General features: G+C 44.0%; 1 protein-coding gene across 2 annotated transcripts in view; it reads right to left on the reverse strand.

Moving 5' to 3' along the window:
* The window catches only part of TNPO1 (transportin 1), a 100958-nt gene that overhangs the window by 52979 nt on the left and 25165 nt on the right, over positions 1–22814 (reverse strand). For both annotated transcript variants that reach the window (XM_088443762.1, XM_088443763.1), the window contains exons 3-4: positions 4831–4980; positions 1400–1506 (exon numbers count right to left, since the gene is read on the reverse strand). In XM_088443762.1, the coding sequence (XP_088299888.1) occupies positions 1400–1506; positions 4831–4980 (257 nt within the window). The remainder of the gene's footprint in view (positions 1–1399; positions 1507–4830; positions 4981–22814) is intronic.

The following is a 22814-nucleotide window of genomic DNA, read 5'->3' on the forward strand; positions in this document are numbered from 1 at the left end:
GCGGGAACGCGCATCGTTGGTCGATGCTTGCCCGACATGTCAAAGATATGAACGATTTTTACAATCGTTATAGTTCAGATCTTTAACAAAGTCTAACAGCGTTTCTTCAAAATCAGCAATTATAGAAACTGAATAAACCAAATGCACTTTATGATGAAATGTCAGCCATACATTTCTAGATTGGCTAATTGACTGGGAGAAAAGAAATATCTATTCTGCTAGTATTATCAAAAAAAAATAAAAATACAAAAACCACACACCACAACCCGAAAGCACAGAAGGACCCACAAACAGTGGGCCTGATTCAGACCCACTCGCGAGCGGCTGTCCGCTCGCAAGTGGGTCGATGGTCTGCACTGCACATGCGCACGACGGAGGGAGCTCCGTGGTGCGCATGCGCGAGACGCGACGAGCGAAGGACTTTCCTTCGCTCGTAGAGTCTGATCAAAGTGGGCGTGCTGTCGATGTTGATTGACAGCACGCCCCCTTTGGTGGGCGTGCCTGCCAGACGGAGGCGTTCCCAAGGGAACGCCTACCGTCAGAAGCCGGCCCCACTGACATCACTAGTGATGTCAGTGGGAGTGATTTTGGCTCTGATAGAGCCAAAATCACTCCTGGCCTTGCGGTTGAGAAACTCAACCGCAGGCTTCTGCTCGCAGTGCCGATGGTCGCGATGGTCAAGACCATCGCGACCATCATCCTGCACACTCGTATATGCTGTGGGTGGTGACCCACAGCTATACGAGCGTCCAGGAGGACGCTCCATATTTATGGAGGTGGGCCCTGATTCAGAGCGAGCGCTCTGGTCAGAGCGTCCAGCTCTGAATCAGGGCCAGTGTCTCAAACCACTTAAATGCATCCAAACGTCTGAACTTATCAAGAACAATACTGATAGGACTGAAGGACTTGGGTGAGAAACAATACATGGCAAGTTACCATGCATGTGGACAGGAAGACACTGCAGACAAAGAAAACTAATTACACCCTAAAAATAGTTTTATTAACCCTCATTCCTTCTATTACAATTTTTGGCTACTGAGTTCACACCCCCACCAGCACTTTAATGTCACCTTTCCGGACAACCACAAAGTTGAATTCCAATGAAGGCAGATTGGAAGCTTCAGAGCTATAAGGGGCAATCAGTGTGTACAACAAAACACAACTCTGTCCCCACATACCAGCTTGCTGAGGGAGGTTATTAATAAAAATCATAATTCTCTTTTAAATACAAACATGTGTATTGACAGAATGATCCCTAAAAGCATACAGCAAAATACTCTGAGTGTATATGGTCAGATGACAATAGAGCAACATGATGTACCCATTAGATGCTTAGAAAACGTATAAATGTTTCGAAAAATACTTCTGATCAAACAAGCTTCAATCCAATAATTCTTACTTCACAGGTGTTGTAATCCTCCGAGTCCAATAGACCACACAACTTTGGCAGGAGCTCAGGCCAATTCTGTAATTCTCCTTTCGAAGCAATTGTTGTGATCAGGATTCCTGAGGACGAAAGATTTGCATGAAGCGATTGAAAGTTAGAAAGTGAGATTTCAGTCTAAGTGGACTAATGAGAGACTGTTGATATACAGTAATGGTGCATAAACACGGTCAGATTTTTCCTTCAGATCTGAACGATAACGATTTAAAAATCATTCGGTCGTTCATATCTGAAGGAAAATCTGACATATCTGACATGCCTGATCGATGGACGATGAACGATGCGCGTTCCCGTTTGTCAGATAACGATATCTGACATCTGATGTGTTTGCAGTCAGACTTGGACGATTCCATTCATTTTAATGGTCAAAAATCGTTCAAAACTTTGGTAAAATCGTTTACCTGACAAATCTGACCGTGTGTATGCTCCATTAATGTACACGAAAAAAATATTATTGAATTGTGGACATCAATACAAGTGTCAAGAATACAAACCAAGCACAGACTACAAAGATGTTCTGCATACAAATACAAGGGGAGAAACATGGATTTATAATAGGGGGAGCATTGAACCTGACGGAATGGACATGCAATCCTAGGATAGAGAACAGGATCTAATTTACGCCACAAAATTAAACAATTAAGGAGTGGTATTTAGGGAAGTGTAGTTAGGAAAAAGATTTATATAGAAATCAAAAAGCGTTGGTTAAGGGTTTGTCTATTCGTGTTATACACCGGGACAGGTTTATTTTGGAACGCTGTATGATTTTGCATGCCAGCAAAGAAAGGTCTGGACCCTGTAACTTTGCTAGAAGCTGAACATTACTATTGTATATGATTACCCTTATAGACTGACCTGGTTTTAACACTGCTGTTTTTACGTTGTAATTTTATTTTTGTTGGATTAAATTAGGGGTGAGCGGGTTCGGTTTTACTCGGTTTTACCCGGATCTTTTTATTGGCTGTCGCCGAACATGTGTTTTGGATAGCGAATAAAATCGAGCCAAATTTGCGGTAAAGTGGCGATAAGAACCGAGTAAAACTGAACCCGCTCACCCCTAGATTAAATACGCCTAAAGCAACTATAGCCGATTTATTTCCCATTAAATTTTTACACCCCGATTCGGGTTACTGGGAATAAATGGAAAAATCCAGCAAGTGAAGATTTATCACAAAAGAAGCCGTGAAGTGCTTGTTCAAACAGTTTCCTCTGTGAGTATGGTACGCAATCATTTCACTCTGACTATAAAAATTTGTGATGTCTATATGAATATCTACAAAGCTGTCTGCTAAAGATACCTTTATGGATACATTTTTATATATCCTTATGTAAGTAAGGGTGCGTGTTTGGTTCTTGCCCCGATTGTGGGAGAAATAATATCATTTGGGGTGATTATCGTGTGGACTATCGAGAACATTTCTTATACATTGCTTTCTAGCGGATGGGTGTCATTTGAGATACAAAGATACATTTACATGCTTGACCTGGCACATTTTTATTATGAGTGAGGTACGATATCTTTTTAATGGCAGAAGCAAATTTGATTTAAATTATTACTTTATGTAATATGAGCTCCTCCTATGGGGCAGATTCAATTAGCAGCGGAATTTACCCTAAGGCTAATTGCCGCGCTGGACCTATTCAATTAGCGGGGATTCTTTGCGCGGGAGTCCCCGAGACCCCGCGTGAGAGTCCCTACTGTCGGACTTTACCTCGCACCTCATGTAGGTGCGAGGTAAAATCCGTGTCAAATCGGCCTCGCGCGCGAGGAAAAAACACATTGTTTATGCGGAATCAGTGTGTTTCCGCGCACGAGTCCCGATTTTACCGTGCGGGAAAAAGGCTATTCAATTGAATAGCTTTTCCCCGTGCCGCGCGAATTTGGGCCGGTAATTAGTCGCGGGGTAAATCCCGGGGCTAATTGAATCTGCCCCTGTGTGTTGTTTTCCATGTACCCACATCGCATGAGAAATCTAGAGAAAAGAGGAGTTTAAAGAAAATCCACACAGCTCTATAAATATTGTGGAATCCACCAAAAGTTTGAGTATATGAAACGAACTACTGGATGTGTACGTATATTATTTCGCTTTGAATATTACCAGCGCCATCTCACCTATAGAGTGTTGTTCTTTTGTATTTCTACAAAGATTTTCTGAGCTGCATGAATTAAAAGCAATTTAAAAATGACATTTGTAAATTTAAGACGGTCCTCACATCTTGTTCTTAGTTTGTGGTGCATTACAAGCTTTGTAAATTAGTAATATAAGCAAATAGGCTTTTTCCTTCCTCTAGTAGAGTGTGACAATATTTCACACTAGGATCATCTTATTTGCAATATTCTTTGGATTACTGGGATGCACCTTTTCAGTTTGGGATTTAATTTGTAATTAAGGCTCACTTGTCAGGAAGGTTTGAGTCTAGAGGATTTCTATTGTTGGCGTTTGCTATAAGAACACTATCCTTGGTATTACTAAGGGAAGGTGTGAGAAAGGGAAGTAGCCTCACTATTCAATTGGGATAACCATTTTCACCAGATACCTTTGTTAACGGCAGTTAAATTGACGTGTAAATGGGCGTTAACACAGAATCCATGAAAAATTCAAGAATCCGTGTGTTAACAGGGTTGAGCCACTCGATAATCATTTAGTTATCTGGGATTTTTTTTTCACTGCTTGTGCAGTGGTGAAAAATCCCCGATATGTGCTGCACTTTGGGGCTAATTGAATTGCTCCGGGGGATCAATCAGCCCGCGGTAAATTACCGCAGCTAATTGAATTCCACCCCTATGGCTTTAAAGAATACAAAAACACAAACCTGTAAGAAATTGCTGTGTACATTCTTGGCAAAAGGAGGAGTTGTCAGGGATGATTTTACATGGGAGTAAAGCTGGCCACACATCTAAAGATTATCTGTCCAACCAGCCAACTAGTTGATTGGTTGGAATGAAAATCTGGTAACATATGGAAGTAACTGATGATCAGCAATTTGCTCCTAAATGCCAGAAAACAGATGAAAATGGTCGGTCAGACTAGTTTGTTAAATGTTTGATCTAAACAATTTGTTCAAACAACAGTTTTTGTCCATTTTCCGGCGTTTGGGAGCAAATTGCTGATTGTCATTTGCTTTTATACCTTACCAGATTTTCATTCCAACCAAGCAACAAGTTGGCTGGTTGGACAGATAATCTTTAGATGTGTGGCCAGCTTAAGACAAATTTTAAAGGCATACAAGCTATCCTGTGATGAGCACCCCAAGGGCAAACTGGCTTAGCTTAGACAAGTATTTAGAGCAGTACTGGATACACATGGAAGAATGGGCCACTTTATAATGAAAACTAGTAGCTGTGCCCAACCACAGACCGAAGGAATTCTGAAGGAACCACTTACCTACTGTTGCTCGAATTAGTGGGGATGAGTCACCGATGTTATTCAAACATTCACTCTTTATAAAGTCAGTCACCCCATTGGGGAAGTTGTGAAAATGAGCTTTGACATTATTTTTCAGGATCAGTCCACTCAAAGAACGAGTAGGCTCATCTGGAAGAGAAAGGGGTTAGGTATTGAGCGACATGTGGCTTACATTAGAGCACAGGTTCTCAAACTCGGTCCTCAGGACCCCAAACAGTGCATGTTTTCCAGGTCTCCTCGCAGAATCATAAGTGAAATATTTAGCTCCACCTGTGGAACTTTTAAAATGTGTCAGTGACTAATGAATACACCTGTGCACCTGCTGGGGTCCAGGAACAAGTGTGAACTGTGTGGGGTCCTGAGAACAGAGCTTGAGAAACACTGCGATAGAGCATATTACACTTACAACATACATGAAAGTTTACATCAATGTAAAAATCCTGACAGAAACAGCAATAGAATATTTGCTATTTAATAAAACCATATAAATAAAATACAAAAAACAATGTACTTGGGAGGAGGTGGCCAGATATAATGTGAGAAAAACATGACCAGCATAACTTACGGCTAGTTTCAATGTCAGGGGGTAGTCACATTATTGGTTTTACACCAGTCTATTGAGTCTGTACGCCAACCTTCGACTCCGACTCTTCTAGTTTACTACTCTGGCCAATTCTGAAGCCTTCGTAAAAAGCAAATGTATATGCATTTTATCTAGACTACAATTTAAACCTTAGAGCAGTGGTTCTCAAACTCGGTCCTTTGGACCCCACACAGGTCACGTTTTCCAGGTCACCCAGCAGGTGCACAGGTGTAGTCATCACTCACTGACATTTTAAAAGAACCACATGTGGAGCTAATTATTTCACCTGTGATTTTGTAAAGGAGACCTGGAAAACATGCACTGTTTGAAATTCTGAGGACAGTTTGAGAACCTGTGCCTTAGAGTATTAAATATCTGCAAGTATGACTCAAATAGTAGTTTAGGTGATGAGGTAGTAGAATACATATAAACTATGACACCCGGATGGATTCATTATCTCTCAGTATGAGCGATAACTGCATGTGGCAACTGGCAATTATCACAGTGTATGGGTGACCGCAGCATGGATTAATTATTGCAGTCTAGTTGAGGGTGATGGCAGCAGCATGGCGTAGTCAAAATGACAATGTATTGTTCTGCAATAGTATTCTTTGGACAGAATTGGGACAGCATCTTGTAGAAGAGGGGAAAAAAATAAATAAATTGGGAAAACTGGAATCCAGAAAGGTGACTCACAGAAGGTAGGTTTAGTTATATCAGAATATGTGGTATTGCAAGGCCTGCATAATCATTTCTAACATGACCTACTGTGCTCTCGTTTTTGCATTAACCTGAACTGAATTACAAAACTGGTTTTTGTTTTTTTATTCTTAGGACTGATGCATATGAAATTTCTCACTGTGTTCCTAATATGCTGGAAATATCAGCAACAAAATCTGTATGGGGCATGGGGTTTAGAATGTTATGTAATGGGTCAAGGTAAGAATTATAATATTACATTTGTCAAAAACACAAAAAGGAGTTCTTAAGGTTTCTGCATTAACATTAGAGAGGGACTAAAATATGATTCCATCTCCCTTTAAAGACTAATCATTTTATGAAAGGAAAATATTAACTGGCCCAAGTGCCCAACAGCTGGATATAATTTCTTTCCATGTGACCAACACTAGATAAATTCACTACATGTTACATAATGGAAAAGAACAAAAACAAAAAAATCTAGTTGGCTTTAAAGTTCTAAAAAAAATAAAAAATAAAAATGTAATAAGTTCAAAAACAACAAATGTGTTTCTCACCAAGTTAAAATACACATTAAAAGCAATTAGCCGAGACATGGTGTCGCTTTATAACCCCCTTGCCTTTTTAAAGATTTTACCATTGACAGTACAGCCATGGCCAAAAGTTTTGAGAATGACACAAGTATTGGTTTTCACAAACTTTGCTGCTTCAGTGTTTTACGATGGTATACTGAAGTAAAATTACAAGCATTCCGTAAGTGTCAAAGGCTTTTATTGACAATTACATTAAGTTTATGCAGAGAGTCAATATTTGCAGTGTTAACCCTTCTTTTTCAAGACCTCTGCAATTCATTCTGGCATGCTGTCACACAACTTCTGGGCCACATACTTAAACTCCCCAGACCTTAATCCCATTGAGAACTTGTGGTCAATCCTCAAGAGCCGGGTGGACAAACAAAAACCCACAAATTCTGACAAACTCCAAGCATTGATTAGACAAGAATGGGCGGCCATCAGTCAGTATGTGGCCCAGAAGTTGATTGACAACATGCCAGGGCAAATTGCAGGGGTCAAGACTCCAAATATTGTCTCTTTGCATAGACTTAATGTAATTGTCAATAAAAGCCTTTGACACTTATGAAATCCTTGTAATTTTACTTCAGTATACCATAGTCACATCGGGCAAAAAGGTCTAAAAACACTGAAGCAGCAAACTTTGTGAAAACTAATACTTGTGTCATTCACAAAACTTTTGGCCATCGCTGAATATAACAGGAGAAAAAAACAAAATGTCATATGAAGCCTCGGCCCTAGATGTTAAAGGATATCCAAAGAAAATGAATGAAGCCACACAACTTATTTATGAATAAAGATACTTTCACTGTGTGGGAGGGAATACAATTGTTTTGCCGGCGGCTTTTTATCTAAGACGCCCGACAGAGCAATTTATTGTTGTTCCGTCAGGGCGCGATAACCGCCGGCATTTTCTCAGAACGGTGCAAGCAAAAATGTGTGAGAAACCTTCAATTAGGGAGCGCTAACCACAGTTACACAGAACTTTAAATGGATTTAGCAGTTTTACACGACTAAACCCGAGGCGAAGAGGGTGATAATTAATTGAATTGCAACACTGGGCGCCCATTAATTATCACGCCTTAAAAAAGAAAAATAATAATTGAATCGCCCCGTGAGTCATTTAAACAATCACACTTTATTCAAGCAAATCAGCGATGTTGTAGATGTCCTAGGATGCGCTACTTCCAATTCAATTAACTGGGGGAATCACCTCTGGCTTTTCACTCCTGGGACATGCACCCAAAGCCATCTGATAATAGTACACAGTAAGCCCCATATAATGCGGTAAGCCCCATGGCCAAGGAGCTGTATTAAGAATTCATATTAGCCTCATAATACACCCATGACTTTCCACAAAGTGATGGATGCCATCTGCTTGATGGGTTTGACAAATGTGTAGTAGTTACACGGATGGATAAAGCAGATGATGGAAATACTTGAGTCAGCATAATTTTATATCTAAGAGCCCTTGAGGATCAATAGCTCAAGTCTATTTTTGTTATGTAATGTTTAGTGGCCAATGGTAGAATGTAACAGGCTATCACTTTGTCAAGCAAATTATATAATCACAATGCTGCTTTCAGTGGGCACAAACACCTGCATTATGATGCAGAGCAACACATTCTAACAGAATAACTGCAGTAAAGTGTCAATGACACACATTCCCCAATTACAGGATGTTAAAACATTTAAAAAGAGTGAAAAATAAAATCTCACTGACGCAACTTATACCCCCTTTCAGATCGCTGTTGGCGGGTCGCACCTGGGATTTGTACACGCATCAATCCCGGGTGCGACCCAACTAAGACCCCTTTCAAACTGGTGGCCCGACCCGGCAATAATGCCAGGCAGATGACGTCACCGCCATCGCTGCCGAGCCGGGCTAGGAGATTCTCATCTCCAAGCGCCGGCTCTCCCTATGCCCGTTCACACTTCACATCGGGTTGAACTCGTGTTCAACCCTGCTCGTCACCCAGGTTGAAATGACGGGTCGCTCGATCCGGGTTGTTTCACCTGCGCAGTAACCTTGGTTGCTGCACGTTCATGTGCAGTAACCCGGGTTATTTTATGCAGTGTGAAAGGGGTATAAACCAGGGAGATTAGGACTACTAGAGATGCACATCATGGTACACAGCATCTTTAGAAAGATCCTATATCATACATTGCAGTTTATCAATTGCTAAGGACACCAAAAACTTTACAGGCTCCTAATCTCTACATGTTCTGCCTCTGCAGCTCAATACCTGGGTCCTCCTTCCGTCACTGTACTCCCAGGTGTGCATGCTGGTCCTCTCTCCAGAGTTGCTTGCAGGCTGCTGTGATCTACTCTGCCTGGCGCTGCGAGTCCCCTGAAGGCCTCTCTGCTCCTGAATGATTGGAAGGATCATCTGCTCCCTGACTCGTACCACCCCATCTCTCTGCTGCTCACCATTGTGAAAATCCTGGCTAAAGACCTTGCCCTTCGACTAAGCCATGTCATCACCTTGGTTGCCCAACCAGAGCAGACAGGTTTCATGCCAGGGAAATACATCTTTATCAACTAGAGGCACTTGTTCTCCGACCTCCAGGCTTCAATGAGGATGAGGCCACAGAATGCTGCCAAAGCATTTGATCAGTGTAGAGTAACCTTTCCTCTGGGAAACGATGTCCTGTTTTGGATACTTAACGGTCCCCTGCAATTAAAATATCTGAAGTCTAGGTTTCATGCCTGGCATCGGCTGCCACTGAATTTAACAGGAAAGGTGAACCTTATTTAAATGACTTTACAAACTAAGTGGTCATATGTCTTGTACACCTTCCATTTTACTCCCTCGCCATATAGTCAGTCAACTTGACAGCTATATATCTTCCGCTACTCTGGATGGACTGTCGCCCTCGTATCAAATTGCAAACTCTTACAAGGCCCGCACTTCTGGAGGTTTAGTCTTGCCTCGTTTTTAAAAATTACTATTTTGCATCACAGTTGGCACATCTCCAAGAATTGATGCATGTTGGGGAGCTCGATGATCTATCCTCACTATTGGTTGCCCAGTCTGGTTTGGGCCATTCTCCCATACTGGTCCTTTTTGGGGGTCATGATATGAATTTAGATTTGGTCTCATAGGGTATGCAGATATGGCACCTGCTAAGGACAGTTCTGGGCTACTCTGCTTTAGATTTAGACCCAGATACTTCTTTATGGGGGACGTATAAAATCGAGGGAACTGCGAAACCAGGAGATGGACTTGACCTGGGAACGTTGGGGAGTGGTTTCAATAGGGCAAATTATTAGGATGCCACTTTAAAATCCTTCTCACCTTAGCACAGAAATTGTATCAACCAGGGGTCATTTCTACAGTTACTTGATGAACGCACATCTCCGATGGTTAGGTGTCTGGGCTTAAGTGGGAGGCAGATATGGGTCGCTTAAGTGATGACGATTGAGAGTTGGTGCTAAGCAATCCCCAAGAGACCACTAGGTCTTTACAATTCCAACAAATAATATGAATAATTGTATGTAAATTTGGGGGAAGAAGTTCATACACTTTGACATCTCCTGTGCTGCGACAACAGGTTTGTTTTCAGGGATAGAGTAACTCGGGCAATCTCCTTTACAGGAGTGTCTCTTCCCCTTATAGATCACATGGTATGACCTTTGGGTATCTTCGATGACAATCAACTTAATACGATTCTCAAACAATATGTACTGAATGCCCTGGCTTTAGCGAAAGTTTACTTGGATGGCCCCTCAGGGACCTGTCCGGGTCACACTGGTGAATAAGACTCTCACCCACAACAAATACTAGTTGCAATACACTGTGGAGCTTTGAGCATGTCTACGGTCCTTGGTTGGACTCCTTGTATAAGCTCTGTTGTGCATGCAGATATAAAATATGCAGCTCCCCATCCACCACCAGTCCTCTAATAATGCCCACTAAATTTGTTCTTTAAACTACTCCTTTTTATATCAACTATTGAGCATCTTATTGCCGGTTTCTTCTACAGTTGACCACTGTTGAATTTTCTGCTGATATTCCTCGCCAATCCTTGACCTGCTCACTATTTTGCCATGTATCATGTATTTATACTGTCAGTATATGACTCGTAGAAGTGTCTTTCTTTCGGTTTTGTTTTTTTTCATAGAAAGTAAATCAATAAATATACTCTATTTAAAAAATATTCCCACAAAATTGACATTTCCTGTTCATCTCCTGCCCTGTTTATTTTAATAATGGAAATGAGTTATGAAAGTAGAGAATGAAAGAAAAAGCTTGATAAAAAGGTGTCCATCTATAAAACATTTCAAGATGTCAACATCTCAAGCCATAGCACATGGTAAAAAAAAAAAAGATTGTACTGTATACCTTAAGCAACAATAGTACAATGGTCAACAGATCAAGCTCTGTGGCCTCAAAAACCCAATGCAAATTTACTGGACAAGGAAGCTCATCTCAAACCACAATGTACCTATCCATCATTTCACACCCTCTAAAGTGTATAAAAGCAAAAGGCTGGAAAAAAAAAAGTGGTCAGTACTGCAGTGTTTTTCCACCCTGAAATCTAAGCATTAGACCATGGACTGACTGGACTACAGACACACAGCTTTAAAAATAGCTATTTTGATAGAGCAAATTGACATTGCGATATTTAAAGCCATGAAGCCAGCAAAAGCTGAGTTAAAGGGGAAAGAAAAAAAAAACAAAAAAAAACACACCTTAAACATTTGCAAAACAAAAGCAGCACTGAAAAAAGGTATTTTTTTTTAAAGTATTAAGAACACCAAATGTTTCTCCTAATAGATACCGAAAATAGGCATGATAATATAAAAGGCAGCTTTTAGCTGCACCTAATTATCTTACAACATGACCTCTTTAAGATATCAAAGCACACAACTACAAAAGAAGAAGGACGTGCAATAAAACCATCTGCTACTGTTTATAAAAGAAATAACTTCTGATTTACTGTGTTCACCAACTGGCTAGAATTTTGTAAAACATTACCAAAAAATATGAGATATGGTAAGAACTTACCCTTGTTATCTCTATTTCTACGAAGTCCATAGGGTTCCACAGGATACCTTGGGGGTATAGGTGTGACGTCAGTCGCAGGGCACCAAAGAGTTAAGCTTTCAGCCTCCCAGGATGCACTAGGTCCCCCTCCTATACCCCGCCCCCGGGCCAAGGCACCTCAGTTAGTTACCAAGCCATAGGCCGGAGGAGGAGAAGGAAGAGAGAGAACAAAGATCTGGACACATACAAGAATCACATTCTCACCAGAGGGAGACGGAAAACCGGTGACCAGAGCAAAGCCCATCTGCAGCACAGGTGCGACAGGGCGGGAGTCCTGTGGAACCCTATGGACTTCATAGAAATAGAGATAACAAGGGTAAGTTCTTACCATATCTCATATTTTCTACTTCAGGGTCCATAGGGTATCCACAGGATACCTTGGGGATGTCCCAAAGCAGTATCCTTTAAGGGTGGGGACGCTCCTGTGCAGAAAGGAGAATCCGCCGCCCGAGGGAAGCATCCTGAGAGGCGAAGGTGTCAAACCTGTAATACCTCACGAAGGTATGGACAGAAGACCACGTAGCAGCCTTGCAGATCTGAACTGCCGAGGCACCACGTCGAGCTGCCCACGAAGGACCCACAGACCTAGTGGAATGAGCCTTCAGAGAAGGAGGGACCGGTAGGCCTTCATGAAGATAAGCTTCAGAAATAGCCATACGGATCCAGGCTGCCAAAGTTTGCTTTGAAGCAGGCCAACCCTTTTTACAGAAGCCATAGAGGACAACAAAGCGTCCGACTTCCTAAACAAAGAAGTGCGGTCAACATAAGTCCTTAAGGCCCGCACAACATCCAAAGAGGCCTCACCCACGGAAAGACCCGGTGAGTTAAAGGCCGGAACAACTATTTCCTCGTTAACATGAAACTGGGAAACAACTTTGGGAAGAAACTCGGGCCGAGTGCGGAGCACTGCCCTGTTCCCATGAAAAACCAAGAAAGGGGGTCTACAAGAAAGAGCCCCTAACTCAGAAACACGTCTGGCTGAAGCAACGGCCAGAAGGAAAACAGTCTTAGCTGTTAGCCATTTAATATCCACTGAGCCCAGTGGTTCAAACGGCGGTCCTTGGAGAGCCCTCAGGACCACAGCCAAATCCCAAGGCGCCACAGGTGGAACAAAGGGCAGCTGAATACGGAGAACACCTTGCATAAAGGTGCGCACATCCGGGATTGTAGCAATCCTACGGTGAAACCAGACAGATAGGGCCGAAACCTGTACCTTCAAAGAAGCAAGGCGAAGCCCATGATCTAGTCCCGCTTGCAGGAAGGCGAGAATCCGAGACAGACGAAACTCCCGCGGTGCATAACCTCTCGGTCGACACCACTGGAAGAACGTATGCCACACGCGATGGTATATCCTCGCGGAAGACGGTTTCCGAGCTCGTAACATGGTACGCACCACAGAGCTGGAAAACCCCCAGGACCTCAGCATGGCCGTCTCAACAGCCACGCCGCCAAAGACAGCCGAGTCAGGTCCGGGTGAAGACAAGGACCCTGAGACAGAAGGTCCGGTCGTAGCGGCAACCGCAGAGGACTGTCCACGGACAGACCCTGAAGGTCTGAGAACCAGTGCCGTCTGGGCCACGCGGGAGCTATCAACAGGAGCGTCCCTCCTTCCTGTTTGAATTTCCGGATTACCCGTGGAAGAAGGGAGACCGGAGGGAACAGGTATGCGAACCTGAACGTCCACCGGACGGACAGAGCATCCACCAGAGACGCCCCTTCGTCTCTTGTGCGAGACCCGTACACCGGCAACTTGTTGTTGTGCCGGGACGCCATGAGGTCGATTTCTGGAAGACCCCACCTGTCCACCAGTAGTTGAAAAACGTCCGGGTGCAGGGACCATTCCCCTGGATGAACGTCCTGGCGACTTAGAAAGTCCGCCTCCCAATTTAGCACTCCCGTCCAACAGGTGCACCCGACTCCGGCCGGGCACCAAACTAAACTGAGGTGCCTTGGCCCGGGGGCGGGGTATAGGAGGGGGACCTAGTGCATCCTGGGAGGCTGAAAGCTTAACTCTTTGGTGCCCTGCGACTGACGTCACACCTATACCCCCAAGGTATCCTGTGGATACCCTATGGACCCTGAAGTAGAAATGCTAAAGGTCAGAGCGCACTTCACTGAGAAAGAACCATGACATTTTTTTTCTCCTATGAAATAAACTATACCTTGAAGATCCAGGACAAAATGCCTCCTACTTGGTCTGATGTAATAATATCTGTACGGACCACATGACTGCCAATATTTCCGCTCCTTTATTAATAGGGCATGAGAATGGAATCCTTTAGTGCCATGAGATATCTCTGCTCAAGACTGATCATCATTGTTTAAACGAATAGTAGTGACTGGATCACACAGCCCATGAAGAACCCCTGCAACCTGCCTGGACCAATATGCAATAGATAGGCATTGTGATACACAAGGATAAGTGCTATTTCCCTCTAGATTTAAATCTTGTGAGCAGAGCCCTTTTACCTCTATGTCTGTCTGTTATTATCCAGTCTTGTTTTAAGACTATTTTAAAGTGCAATGGAATACGCTGGTGCTATATAAATTAACTGTTAAAAACACATAGTGTGGTTGCCAACACATCAGATTCTTTTATTTACGGAACTATTTTCTTTTAGTAAGTAATGGGAGCAATTCAATTAGCAACATGTGTATATAGGTCCCAGGCTAATTTCCTGGAGCTATGAAACTGACTGCATCATAACGGGCACTTAACCCAGGAGCTACATCCCAGCAACTGAATTGCTCCCAAAGTATTAGTTTGTGGAATTGCCAACATGCTTTTATTCTAAACCAACTGTTCCCTGGAAAATCTTCTGGTCTCAAATTTTTGTGCGAACAACCAATTTGTTGTTTAGCTTCCTATTGGTAGCTCGTAATAAGACATACTCTAGGCCAGGGCTAGACAAATCCCGGGGGCCAGGTCGCCATGGCGACTAAACTTTGTTGCCTGCCGACCAGATTTTTCAGGGAGGATTGGAGGAAGCAGTGCCCCAGCGGAGATTCATGGGCCGGCCATTTCACAGGAGTGCATGTGCTGACAGCGACTCCTGCGCTGACTCCTCTGCCTGCGGTGACACGGCTTCTCTTCCATCCCGGCTGCATAGACCTCCGGTAATAGGTTCTATGCATGGCCGGGGATTGTGGCTGCAGAAAGTAGCGATGTGGCCACTGGGGACAGGGGGGGGGGGTGATTTGCCCAAGGGGGGGAGCGGCACTGAAGGGTTAACCCCCCGTGCGGCGACACCATATTTAAAGGGCGCTATGTGCGTCAAAAAAAAAGTTTTATTGCTGCCGCGACCAGGCCCCCTCTGTGGCCACGGCAGCACGGAGTGTTAACACACATTATCTCCAGTGGCTACGGCAATGGGGGACCATGTGGTGTCTCGGACTGCAGGGCTAAGTGGTACACAGGTGGACTGGGTTAGCCGGCTCCCTGTGTGGTGCTGTGTGCTGACGCTAGGGACCGGGAGCCTATCTCCCGGCTCCCCCAGCTCTACAGCGCAGCAATGCAGAAGGGGGCTGTGTGACGGCTGCTGGGGAGCGGGAGCTTAGTTCTCGGCGCCCAGGCATTAAAGGGCGGCCAAATTGAGTGCCACACTGGGGATGGGAACCAGGCGCACGAAGCTGCTCTGCACTCCTGGCTCCCCCAGGTCCACAGGGCCGGTTGTGCATATGCTGGGGGAAAGGGAGAGCCCGCTTCCCCAATCCCCTGCGTGGAAGGCGGCAGGAAACTGCTGCTGCTGCTGGCACGAGTGTCCCAGCACAGCAGGACTGACAAGCCGGCTCCCTGTGCGGTGAGGCAGGGGCTAGGTGCCTGAATGCCGGGGGACAGGGAGAGCCAGCTCCCTGTACCCCCAGCACTAAGAAGGGGAACAGCAGCTGAGTGCTACTGGGAATAAAGGTACAGCTGTAGCATGGTCCCAAGCTGCAGAGCTGAAAGCCCTATGCTGGGGACTGGGAGCTCGGCTCCCAGAGTCCCAGCACGGCAGGGCTGATTTAGTAAATTATTAACTGGGGGTTTTTTTACAACGGTGGTCTGGCTCCTACTCTTTCATCCTGGCTCCTAGATTGTAGAAAAAATTTTTTCTAGCTCTGCTCTAGGGATTTAAAAGAACCAATACCCTGTTTAATGTCTTAGAGGGGTGACACTATTAGCTTGCATGATGGTATAAGCTCTGCTTTTATATTATACCAAAGTTTCTAATTGGTTGTTCATCAAATATTTCTGAAATACCTTGTTCATATATAAACATTACAAAAGTATCCATTTAATAGATTCTAATAGTACCGCTAATATTTTCTCTAAACCCGGCCAGATAATGAGCAGATCCTCTGGTATGATAGAAAAGGTGGCCTAATATTTTGCAGTCACTGATTTATTTTGCCAACTCGATCTGGTCTCAATCTCTCCTGTTATAGCTTTCATGTTGGAATCTTCTAATTTTAGGTGGTCCTTCTAAACCTGTAGGTCAGCAGGTTACTTGCTTTGCGATAATCCATTCTCACATTAAGAAGTTTCACTATTTATCTATATAATAAGCGAGAAAGTGTGTCTGTATGTCTGAACTTTATGCACGGCAAAAGTTTTGGGCCCAACTCCACCAAATTTGACCAGGATTAGGTTTTTGCCTAGGTTTGAACTTTGTCAGGGCCACACAGTGTCACACAATCCCAAAAAATGGGGACACTCAAATTACACAGGTCCCGGGGCTGGCTCAAGTGGAAATTGGCAGTCTGCCAAAATCCTGTGTGAAAGCTACAAAAGTATCCTTTCAAACTCAGGGCCTGATTCAGAGGGGCTCGCAAAAAGTGAGCGCTCGCTCTGAATCAGGGCGGGCGCTGTTTTTTTATAGAGGCCTACTGGCCGCTCGCATAGCTGTGGGTGACCACCCACAGCTATAGCGAGCGGCCATGATGATGGTCGCGATGGTCAAGACCATCGGGCTTGCGACGAGTCCCTTGTGGTAGGGTCTTGTGGCCGCAAGCCCCAGAGAGCTTCTGGCTCAAATCGAGCCAGAAGCTCTCCCACTGACGTCACTGGTGAGGTCAGTGGGGCCTCCCACAAATGGTAGGCGTTCGCATGGGAACGCCTCCGTTTGTGAAGCCACCCCCCCGCCACACCTACAAAATGGGGCGAGCTGTCGATCAACATCGACAGCCGCCCCTTTTGTAGTGAGTCCCGGAGCGAGTGCTTTTTGCGCTCGCTCCAGGGCACGCGCAGTGCGCACAACGCGCCTGCGCACTGGGCCACCATCGACCCGCTTGCGAGCGTGTCTGAATCAGGCCCTCAGTCTGAGCAGCTGTCAAACTATGACTCATGCAAGTTCATATTAAATCTAGAGTTATGGTGGCCATACATGGTGCATTGCACCGTGTAGGGAGACTGCCGATCCGTCGGCAGACGGATCATGCTGTCCCCGCTGACAATGGCGTGGTCCCCGCTGACCGCACGATATGCCGGCTTCCCCTCCACCATCTGAATGGGATCGTACATCGCATTCCAGATCATATGAACCTGCGGGAAGATCTGGGGATGCAATGTACGATCCCGCGGGAGCGAGCAGCACGATATCAGGTACGATATCGTGCCCATACACAGCACCTACATCGTGCTGTGTATGGCCACCTTTAGTCTTCCTTAAAGTGACCATATATATTAGTCAGCCATCACGAGGCTGAAGTTAGCTTCTTGTTCATTTTCAGAACATGTTATATTAAACCATTTAAATCAAATAGAATTACTAAGCTTACATTGTATAAACAAAATATGGTATCTATTACACAAATTTCAATTGTATTTTGCTTGGCCCACAAAGCTTGATCCGGACACAGTGGAATGGTGTAAAGCACAATGCAACAGGAATGGCACCTGTACCCTCAACGCGTTTCTCCGTGAACCACGGCTTTCTCAAGAGCAGGATGCACCTGCGTCCGGATCAAGTTGCGTGCTGTGGGTTAATCTGGATGGCCCGTCTGACCTACCTCACTACAGTTTACCTTTGCGGCTTCCTGCTTGCCAGCTACGATCAGCTGGCCCTTCGCTGTGCAGCAGCGCGAGTAACCCGTCGGGTGTGACACTTAAGGACACAGAGTATAAGTGAGGACAATGGATGTCATGATTTTTCTTCATTTTGTGGAAGTACTATCCCCACACTTCTAACCCTACCGGACAGAAGATTAGAGACTTATTGGAGTATATGAACACATGCTATTTTATGCCTTCAAATGGTGTTCTTACTATGAAAGATTAAGAAAAGGCTGACACTGTGCTCCTGGATTAATAAGAGACACTGCTATTTGTGTGCTTTATGTTTCACTGTTACAAAATATCACATTCAATAACAATAGTGTAACTTTGCTGTATGTGAAGAAATTATGCACATCTATTTGTTATGTTAATTTCTCATTATTAATGTTGCACACATTTGTTACCTATATGTACTACCGGGAGTTTTTTTACTTGCTAAACATTTTTTATTAAATATATTTTATTCATTGAAATATGAATTATTTCTGAACGCCACAGCTTACTGCAGTTTGTTTTTGCATTACTCCCCGTTATCTCCCCCAAAACGCACACAGTCAATCACATTTCAAGTAAATGGTCAATGCAATCCACTACGGTAATGTGCCTTGATGCTTGCGCAATGCCGATAATCGCTCAACTCAGGGACGTCGGAACGATTTTATGTTGGGGGCAAAAAAATAGTTCCGGTGCCCGCCCCCCCCCTTCTTCCTCTCCCTTACCTGAGCGGCGGCCACAGACCGTCACAGGGTGTGCTTTATAGCAATAGGCTGTACCTCACAAGGAGGTGGTGTAATGTGCGCTGTTTTAACTTTAAGACCGCAGATTACACCTCCACCATGGGGTGCAGGGGTCGTGCTATAAAGTACAGCCACTGACCATCTGCGGCCTCCGCTCCTTTCAAATGTTTTGGAGGGGGCCCCTTGCCCCCCATTCCGACGTGCATGGCTCAACTGCAAAAAACATCGGCATAGTATACAACTCCGAATCAGGTCCTATTTGCATGCATGTATCTACATATAAAATATTGCCTAATTTAGCACGCATTTTCTGTGTCTAGGCGACAGGTACGAGATCATGGGATAAAATGTATGATCTAAACTTAAACTTCTTCCACAAATGTCATCAATGAATGCAATTTCTTGGTGAATAATGATACATTAGGATGCAAAGAAAAAACCTCAAGAGAATAACATTATGGCCCTCATTCAGAGCCGTTCGCTATTTGCGTTCGTTCAAAAACAAGGGGTGGCTATGCAATTGATCCGTTCGCACATTGCAGTCTGTTCACACCTCTAAGTCTGAACGAGCGAGCAAAACATACGCTCTTTTATTTCTTAAAAACGCCCCCTGGCCGCTCGCACCATACGTCATGTCCGCTATTTATTAGATTAATCAAGTACATCGAACAGGATATGAACTGCTCGCTATTCTTGTGGTTGGTTTTTTCAACCGCTATTTTGCGAGCAGTTCTGAGTTAAAAAAAAACAAGTGACGTGGTCATTGACGTTGCTATATTAATTATGCACACCCATAAAACGCCCGTTTTGACCTTTAAGCACGCCTGCGAACGGATCTCCACTCCCCGTTTTCAAGCACCTTCCCCTGTTACCACCCACATAAGCCTCATTCTGTCACTCAAAATAGCAGGCACTCACTATATTGCGTACAAATGATTTTCGGCCGCACTGACTGGTTCGCGCATGCGTACTAAAAACCGTACGCATGCGCAGATGTGCGAACATCGCTCGAACGAGCGTACTGCCGCTAGCGAGTGGCTCTGAATGAGGGCCTATATCCACAATAAAAATGCTTGAGAATCTGACATGCATTTCTTTAGTCTTACAATTAACCAGTGAACTGTCAAAATTGGAGACTGTGGCAATTCACAAAAGCTGGACAGTGTCAAAGGTAGTTTTTATTATACAGCTTACAAAGGCCGGGAGAAGGTCATAGAAAACCCAAAACCGTTGAAAATGCGCAATACCAAAAAGGCTTTGACAGTGGAGAAAAAACGGCAAACACAATAGTCTCCATTGAAAGGGGCTCCGTTCAGCACTGCCTATTGTAATTTGGGCAGTTGTTCCTAGTCAACAGCAACTATATAGTAGTGGTCATGCTGCATGAGTGTGGAATGCTCTAACACTTTCATGTAATTATAGTGCAAACTATCTATACTGGTGGCATGACATTCTCAATATTCTGAACACAGAAATGTTTAAAAGCTGCTAAAACTAATTGGAGTCTTTTAGTATTGCAGAAATCACAGGGGGGGGGGGGGAAGAGGACAATGTGCTAACTTAAATAGACAAAAATTCTTTACTGTAGTAATTTAGTACATATTAATAGGATAAGATCTTCAAAAAATATGTGGCTAAGCTATAATATTAAGCTGTGGGTCTCATCCAAGGTAATTTTCCTTTTACATACGAGAAGATGTACAGCGTCAACACCACAGACTTGCTTGAAATCCCAACTCAAATCCAGTTGACAGCTCCCTACAACATTGGATGAGTCACTGTCTCCCCTGTGGAACCACTACTAGGGTGGAAGCTCAACTGAGCAGTGAAAAAAGATTCTTAAAAATGTTAACAGTGCTGTATGACGTTAAATGTCAGCTTCAGTCTAAAATGCTTTAGAATCCGTTTTTTTAGACACCGCTACTTGTTGCCCAGTTAGTTCCATCCACTGTTGCATGCCTGGGGTATAGTGAATCACAGCAAGCTCCTTCTCCAGGGCCGTCTGCCAAGACGGTCTTTACACATGAAACTGCGCACATAGTATTAAGCAAAACTGTACTATTAGAATTTTTAGTGTGTGCGCATAAAATATATATTATATATACATACATACATACATATACACACACACACAGGTACCCGCAAGTGGATGTGCTCACTGCATTCGCACCTCCAAAGGAATGCATGGTGTGATAGCAGTGTGCGCCATAGCATATGCTGCTGCGGGTAATCGCGTGGCGCAACTCTGTAGCGCATTCGGCAAAGACGTAGCATGACACATCTGTATACACATATGCGGCTTCATATTGAAAACTTCAATATACATGTATAAAGAGGACTAAACAGATTACTTTCAACCACTCCAAAGTGTTTAATGTATGAAAAAAAACTCTGGTAGATAAAAGCCATCACAAATGTTGTCATAGCAACAGTGAAGGCAGAAAGTTGTGATGAGGTCTTGCCTGCTTGCACAACTTACTCTCACATCCAGAGAAGAGGAGCAGATTGAGCCATGGTGAAGGCAATGCAACTCCCATCATTAAGTAGCTTAGCGATTAGTTTTACAAATGTACACATCATAATGAAATCATAAGAAAGAATAAAGTTACAGGAGGAAAAGTTACATGTGGCTTAGACACACATGCAACAGTCACTGATAAAGGACATATACAGACATTGCACTGCTGAGTTCACCCTAATGTGTATCCCAAGTAGCAGTGTTTTCCATCTCTGGGGCATCTGTAATGTCACACTACCAGATATCAATCTATATTTAACGCCCGTCTTTCTGTCAGGTGTTTGCATACGCAAATTAATCCCTTCATGATTCGACTAATTACTGTTCCATATGGTTTATGGGCCAGCTTCATTACGGATCGCAAGTGCAGCAGCGCACGCAGATCGGCCGATGGTGCGCGCTGCACATGGACCGCAGTGTGCGTGCCTGAGTTAGAACTGCGATCACTTACACAGAAACAAAGCCATCACAGATTGAGTGACGGGAGGTCAGCATTTGGGGGTGGTGACGTGGGAGGGGGTCGTAGAAACGCAGGCGTGCCAATCAGTTGAAACGCCGATACTTGGGTGTGCATAAATAAGCCACAGTGACGGCATACGCAGCTTGAGTACACTGCATGCGACGAGGTTGGCAATTTCTGAGCAAGGACAAACCTGCTGTAATTTTGGTGAGGGGCCAAGGTTACAGATATATACGCAGGATTGTATGGCATTATAAATGTGAGATAGCGGTAGCGAGTGTCTCTACGCTGACTGTGCGACGGCTTTGCGATTGCAGTCATTAGCATATTTTTGCAGCAGACCTGCGTGCGTAATCGCAGCTGCGATCACAAAAACGATAGTAAATCAGCCAATAACTTAACTTCATGCACTGCCCGAAAAAAAAACATTTCAGTAAAGGCTTCATTGCGGTATAAACAAGGTCACCACTAAACACACTATTCACTAGGTGAAGACAAACACACATACCTCCCACGGTGCTGAGCTGTATTAAGTCGCTCATTTCATATATTATATATGTTTCTGAACAGTAAGGTATTGAAAACTCCCATAGTTCAAATAATATAACTACTTAATATAAAGGGGGGGGGGCGAAAAAAAAAAATTCAAGGCTGGATTTTCGATAGAACGCTGATGGCTGGTTTGCTGCAGTCTCACGAGCCACCTCACAGGGCCCAAATATTTGCTCCGATGTGTTACAGCCTTCGATATTCTCCAGACAAATCATTATTTGTTAACAAATAATGACCTGACATTTCCGACCCAGATTCCCTCCTGCCTCATACACAAGGCAGCCATCGTGCAGGCGTTTAACAAGGCTTTATAGGAAAGAATGCGCTTGGAGAGTACACCAATTAAAAAAAGGTTGGCACCAGTAGGCTGTGGCTGTAAAGTGCCAAAGTCAGAAATTGCACAAGTCCGTATATAAGCAACAGATGGGAAATGATACAAAACGCAGCCAGAATGGTCCACGGAGCCAACATTACAAGCTGGGAGTGAAAATGGCAGCAGGTGTCAAGTGCGGCATCTCAGTAAATAAAGAGGAAAAAAAAAAAATAGAAATGTGTCTATTTATTGATCAGTTACATTAAATTCTAAACAAAATAGATTAACTAGAATTAAGATGGACGAGAATTGGGGTATAGTGGGTGCATGACAGGTGAACATCATGGCCTTAAGGCTCCCATACAACAGTCAACGTCAAATGCAGAATTGCGGCCATCGATGTTCTCCGTACGGTCGGAGGATCGGTGAAATTATACATGTTAA

This window comes from Taudactylus pleione, unplaced genomic scaffold (assembly GCF_031769625.1).
Source record: "Taudactylus pleione unplaced genomic scaffold, aTauple2 ptg000333l, whole genome shotgun sequence".
NCBI classification, from domain to species: domain Eukaryota; kingdom Metazoa; phylum Chordata; class Amphibia; order Anura; family Myobatrachidae; genus Taudactylus; species Taudactylus pleione.